This window comes from Seriola dumerili, unplaced genomic scaffold, assembly GCF_002260705.1.
Source record: "Seriola dumerili isolate Sdu_G_001 unplaced genomic scaffold, Sdu_1.0 BDQW01000052.1, whole genome shotgun sequence".
NCBI classification, from domain to species: Eukaryota; Metazoa; Chordata; class Actinopteri; order Carangiformes; family Carangidae; genus Seriola; species Seriola dumerili.
In genome coordinates this window covers 19,722,537-19,728,401 of record NW_019174307.1, presented here as the reverse complement: position 1 = coordinate 19,728,401, position 5,865 = coordinate 19,722,537, and the positions used below count along the sequence as shown (strand labels likewise).

The window sequence follows — 5,865 nt, the reverse complement described above, 5'->3', positions numbered from 1 at the left end:
GTTGCAATTTCCTTTTCTGGGATCTTTTGAAAGCCAGCTAGTGTCCTAATCTGTTGCGCAATAACTGGGAGGAGCGCAGCTTGGATCCTCTTGTTCATGTGATTCACACTATATGCAGCTCTCTTACATAGCATTTACAGCACTTGTTTTTTTGTTTTGTTTTGTTTTTTTAAAGGAGACAAGTTCATTTATGTAACTTTACTGCTTTAAACAATCTTTTCTGTGTCCTACCCTATTTTGTCAGATTAATCCATCTGTAGCGTGCCGTTGTCTCCCATATGGTTTTTATTAAAGAGTCATTAGAGTCTGCATTTAAAACACTTTCCTGTTGAGACCTCTTGTGGCTGCACATAGATACAACTTGACATGAAAATACCCAAAAATTAACTGATAAACAAATCCTTAACCAATAAACCCACCATCACATTAGTAAAATGTTATCTGAAGGCCTATAAGTTGAAGTTGTGAAATCAATACTGTGATGGCCTGCCTGTTCTGGCTTACTGTGCTGCTCTGTTTTTTTTCTTGTAGGAGCCTGTGTGGTTAGTCAGAGCAACTGCCTGTACCTGATAGAAGGGAGGGGCTATTCTTATGGCATGCACACATTTTTAGTTTGTTTTGGGCTTGCATCTGTTACAACACTCACATACATACTTTCATTCATCCATACATGCCTCACCCTACTGACTACATCTGTATCTTCACTCTCCATATTGTTTTTCTCAGTAATTAAATCAAACCATTTGACTTGTTATGTGGACCTATGTTGTCACAAACCTGAGCCAAGTTGGTAAAAAATATCAATGTAAGTTATCACTGTTTTAACCATAAAACTTTATTTTTGTGTTCAACTGTTTATATCTGCCTTTCACTCAGGGCACACTGGGCATGCCAGTCCCGCACAACCCTGAAAAGGATGTGGGTGGGTGGATGGATGGATGGGTTTCTATAGGCCTTTGTGATCTCAAGAATATATTTTTGGAGTGACCTTATCGTACTGCACTGATGATGAATGATGTTTCTTCTCTGGAAATTGCACCATAGAAAGTGAAGCCACTTTTACATTTGTGGAATAGGAGTTGTTATTACAGTACACATTTGTCTTTCCCTCTGCCACCTTATCTTTCTTTGTCTGTCTAATGCCCTCATGTCAACCTATACCCTGTACTTGTCATCACTCAACAAGGAAATAAACTTAGTCTTACCTTCACTGATGAATTGAATTTTGTAATTATAGGGGATTATACTTCATAAATATCATGATATATAGAGTGGTGTCTGAAAGTCTGAGAAAAGTCACTTAAAAATGAGAAACAAAATTGCTGAACTTAAATGAATATTTATTTAACACAAATGTATTATTTACTTGAACAAACATTTGAAAAATGTGCATTGTCTCTGTATGTTTGCTTAAGTAGATATGCACTTTACTTATTATTTTGAATAACATATCCACAGGTTATCAAAAAAAAACTAAGATTGTGAAAAAACAAACAAACAGTTAATCGGCTGACTAATTAATCTCGGTTTATCGCTTATTTTCTACCTGCTGGTAGCAGAGTAAAATATCCCTTAGGCATGCCGTGGGAACTGAACACTATACAAGTGTAGTTGATGTGAAAATCTTCTTCCCTCAGCTCAGAAACCGTCAACAGACGCTCCAACCAGAAACCTGGTTTAGGACTATGCTGTATCGACAAACTGGTGAGAACAGATCGATAAGAAAAAAGAGAAGTAATGCAACAGATGTGATGGTACTGTGCTTGATTAGAGCAAGAGTGTCAACATGAACTTTACTTATTATTCAATTGTTGTCCCCCAAAAGCAGCAGATAAACAAAGCAAATAGAAGGACAAGTAAAAGTACTGACCGTTGTTCTGATGTGTAGACTCGGTCAGAGGGGTCGGCATTGAAAATGTAATCTCTGCCTGACCAAATGACATCAATAAAGTGCGTCCCGATACCCGGCACAAACACACGGCACCGTTTGGTGAAACTGGACCCTAAACACATGACAACATCTATAACCCTAAATTTAAAGTTGCAAAATACAGTATTTTCCAAGTAGTGTTTCTCAAACAGATTAGTACACAGCAAATGTATGCACACAAGGGGCATTAAACCGAGTGGGTGTTCAGACCGAAAACTGTGTTTGTGTTGATAAACGGGTACCAGTGAAAAGTTGAATTTCAGCGATCTAGAAAGTCCATTTTGTGGTTGATGATACAGTGAGACAGAATTTTACAATCCTGTAAATTTAACACAGCTATAGTTATTTTAGTCAGATTTGACAATTGTGAGGAAAACATAGAATACTACAATTCACATGACAAGGTATTCTACGTGAACTGTACACTTGCATGAACAAATCCTGAGCCAACAATAAACATTTAAACTGTAAAACACCATATTTCTCAGAATATGTTACAGACAAGGACTCACCCATCTGTGCCTTGATTATTTCATTGGCTGGTTCATGCACTTGTGGAACCATAGAGTACACAGCTGAAAAGAGAGCCAACAATAAATACAGTACAGTAACAGAGGTGGAGGTTGTCTAATCATGGAAATATACAGCATATGGAATGACACCAAAGTGTTACAAGTAGGATTGTCACGTGACGAGAGGAGAGTTGACTTACAAGATGATGGTGGAGGATTTGGTGTCAATGCGAAAAGCAAAAGCATCTACTTGACAATATTACATATTTAAATGCCGAAAGGGAACCTGATAACACTAATGAGGCAATCTGCAAATTTTGTCTGATGAAGGTGGCAGCATCTGAAGGTAACAGTAATCCAGTGTAATCGGTATGACCACTGTTGTTATGAATTAGTGAGATAATTTCCACACCATGGCATCCTTTAGTTACTAGCTCTCTTACAGCTCCTCAAACTGTTGCTTGTGAATCAGTTTAGGGTCATGGGAATAATTTCCACCTCTTTATTTCTCTATTGAAGTTTATTCCCCTATAGGACAAACGGCCTACAGTCCCTCTCTTGCACACTGAAGCACTTATCTCCATTCTGACCTGTGACCTTTGTTTCAATTGTCTCTGACACGGATCCCGTGATGCCACCGAGGGTGAAGGTCAGAGTACAGGTGTGGGTGCTGTTGTGTTGCTCTTCCACCTTTTTAATTGAAATTTTGGTCCTATCCCTGTAGCTATACCCATCTTTCCCCTCCACTATGGGCTCACAACCCTAGATGAGTAAGAGAAACACAAAGGTCAGGCTTTTAATAATGACAAAAAGAGACTTTTTTAGGAATGTAGACAGCCAGAAAGTTTCCAAATAAATGAAGTTGAAGTAGTGGCAGTAGGTATAAAAAAATGTTTTTTTATTAACATAACTTGAATCTGTTAGATTACTTACTCATTGTGAAATATATGTTCTTAATTTGCCAAACTGACACATACTATAATTGTTATGTTAAATTGTCTATATAGATCTGGCTGAGTAAAAACATCTGGAGTAAACTCAATGACTGAGTATTTTATGTCAGTGCTTAACTTTCCCATAACTCACTCTGTACCACGTGAGGGAGGAACTGATGTTGTAGCTGTCCAGTTTATTGATATAGTCCTTCAGAGGGCAGGACAGGGTGTCAGCGACTCCAAGTGTAAGTGATTGATCAACTTTCCTTGGGTTTCCACACTCTCCAGCAACTGGTGGTTCCACTAACAGGCTGGTGGCCTGCATGTAGCAGTGAAAAGGAGTTCTGTTGGAAAATGAATGAGAATTTTTTTTCAAATTTTACATCGAATAAGCAATGAGCAGATGAATCAAATGCTTGTCAGGTTAAGGACAACACCCCCCTATCAAACTTTTCAGTTCCCATTCCCAATGTGCTGCATATCATTGCATACAAATCCACTTATTTTTTAGTAGTAGATTGGTTTTGTCTTCAGCATGATGATGTTTAACGTCCCTGACAACCTCTGTAGTCTCATTTAGCCACTTGTTAACAACTGGCCCTTTTGAAGAGATCATGACAGGAATTTGCTCATGTATTTTATGTCGCAGAGTAAAATGTGAAAGTGTCTTGAACTTATGTTAACCTCAGATCTAATATTAGTCATGTAACCAAAAACTAATAGTTAGTAACTAATAGACTTCAGGATGAGGGAATTGCATTTTCTTTTGCTGACTTGCTGAAAATTCGGTTAAAACATATCACAAAAATTTGGATGGAAATGATGGAATGATCAAGCTGATCACACCCTCTGGTGGACCATGAGGCAAACTATTTCAAATGGTATTGCTTTTTCCAAATTTGATTAAAAAGTGACAGACCCAGTGAACAAAAATTAATAAAATTTTGATAGACACACAAAATCAGTGACCGTACCTCAGTATGGTCACATATTCCCCACTGTCCTCCAGCGTTGCGTTAAGAAACCACAGAGTCTCTCCATGCACAAGGGTTCGACCGGTCTGGTTGCTCATTAATTGACCCGTCTTTGGGTCATACCAGGTGATGCTGTATGGGACAGTTGTGATGTCAAAGACATCTGGAGATACTAAGGTGCTATTCAGCATAGCCATGTCCCCAGAAACCAAGATAACCCTCTCAAACTGGGTCTTGTAGTTGGTACAGTTCTCTGGAATAAACACATCAGTGGAGAATGGATTTGTCATTTATTCAGCCATTCAGTAGATAGAGCTCTGAGCAAACTTTTTCAATGTCAAATCTGAGATTTTTCCAGCAAGAAATAATTGTTTGGCAGGCAAGGCTAGGCAATTTCATTAGTAGATTTCATGACCAAAAAAACGGTTTGCTTCACCTTTCTTTAAAGTGACTTTATAGGAAATTTTAAGTAGGTCTTAAGAGGTTAGTTTTAGGGTCTTTTCTTATGCTTAGTGTGCTTATATTTGCTCTTGAATATATTTTTACTGCATCAGACCATTCCTTCTTGTTGAATTTTCTTCTCCGGCATTCAACTAGTAGCTCAGGGATATATAGCTGCACAGATGCCTGACTTGTAGCACTAAACATGCTGCACCTTATCATGTGCACTTTGATTACAATAGCAGCCTGGCAGACTTCGCGTTTTCCAAGAAACCCCAAAATTAGCCTGACAAAACTCGTGTATATGTGACAAAACTTGTGTATATGTGTGTGTGTGTGTATATGTATATATATATATATATATATGTGTGTGTGTGTGTGTTCAGAGTTATAGTAGTATTTATTTAGTTCTGTGTAGTTATGAGAAAAGTGTGACTCAGCTCACCATGCTCAAATCCAGTACAGATCCCATATAACCCGATGAAACCCGAAATTAGAAGACTTCCCACTGTTGAACTCAGACCCATGGCTGAAGAACACAAACATAAACAACAGTCAGAAATGAACATGTACTACAAGCCAGACTGAAAATGCTACAGGAGAAAAGGCTGCAACAACAGCCTGAAACAGAACAGAAGCTGAAAACTTACTGGATCACTTCTGTCCAAGGACACCGACGGGTCACAAGAGGCTTTGAAACTTTTTCTTTCCTCTTTAAGCCAAATTTCACACTACCTTATATTTATAAAAGTCCGTCTCCCTTCCTCTCTTTGCCTCTTCTTTCCCCTCTCTGCCTCCCTCGCTCTATCACCCTCAAACACAGATGACAAACATTCTGATATTTCAGATTATTTGTTTAGAAGCCACTGATAAAAAGCTGCGTAATGCTTTGGAACTGGACGGATGCCCAGCCTGAGTACTGCTCAATTCCAAGTGAACATTCCTGCTCAGTCTTTCCTGTCAATCTGTGAATGAACACTGTAAACCCTTTGCGGGAAATTTGCTAACTCTTGTTCTCAAACTTGTACAGTTACTACAGTTACTGTGCTAGTTCGAGTCAGTCAAGGTTTTAC

At 38.5% G+C, this 5,865-nt stretch overlaps 1 protein-coding gene across 1 annotated transcript; it reads right to left on the bottom strand.

Annotated features, from left to right (window-relative positions):
• Window positions 1-1,323: 1,323 nt before the first annotated feature.
• Window positions 1,324-5,631, bottom strand: LOC111218892 (interleukin-1 receptor type 1-like). The gene is made up of 8 exons (XM_022741377.1): window positions 5,443-5,631; window positions 5,238-5,321; window positions 4,352-4,604; window positions 3,529-3,721; window positions 3,033-3,204; window positions 2,443-2,505; window positions 1,871-2,003; window positions 1,324-1,701 (listed from the first exon to the last, which is right to left on the bottom strand). Exons 2-8 carry the CDS (start codon window positions 5,317-5,319, stop codon window positions 1,536-1,538), a joined length of 1,062 nt encoding a protein of 353 aa, XP_022597098.1. The 5' UTR covers window positions 5,320-5,321; window positions 5,443-5,631; the 3' UTR covers window positions 1,324-1,535.
• Between the last annotated feature and the right edge of the window lie 234 nt (window positions 5,632-5,865).

Coding starts and splice junctions, on each gene's coding strand:
- LOC111218892 (XM_022741377.1), bottom strand. CDS start 5,319: ATGGGTCTGAGTTCAACAGTGGGAAGTCTTCTAATTTCGGGTTTCATC. Junction 4,605..5,237: donor CTGTACTGGATTTGAGCATG/GTGAGCTGAGTC, acceptor TGTTTATTCCAG/AGAACTGTACCAACTACAAG. Junction 2,506..3,032: donor AATTGAAACAAAGGTCACAG/GTCAGAATGGAG, acceptor CTCTCTTTTCAG/CTGTGTACTCTATGGTTCCA.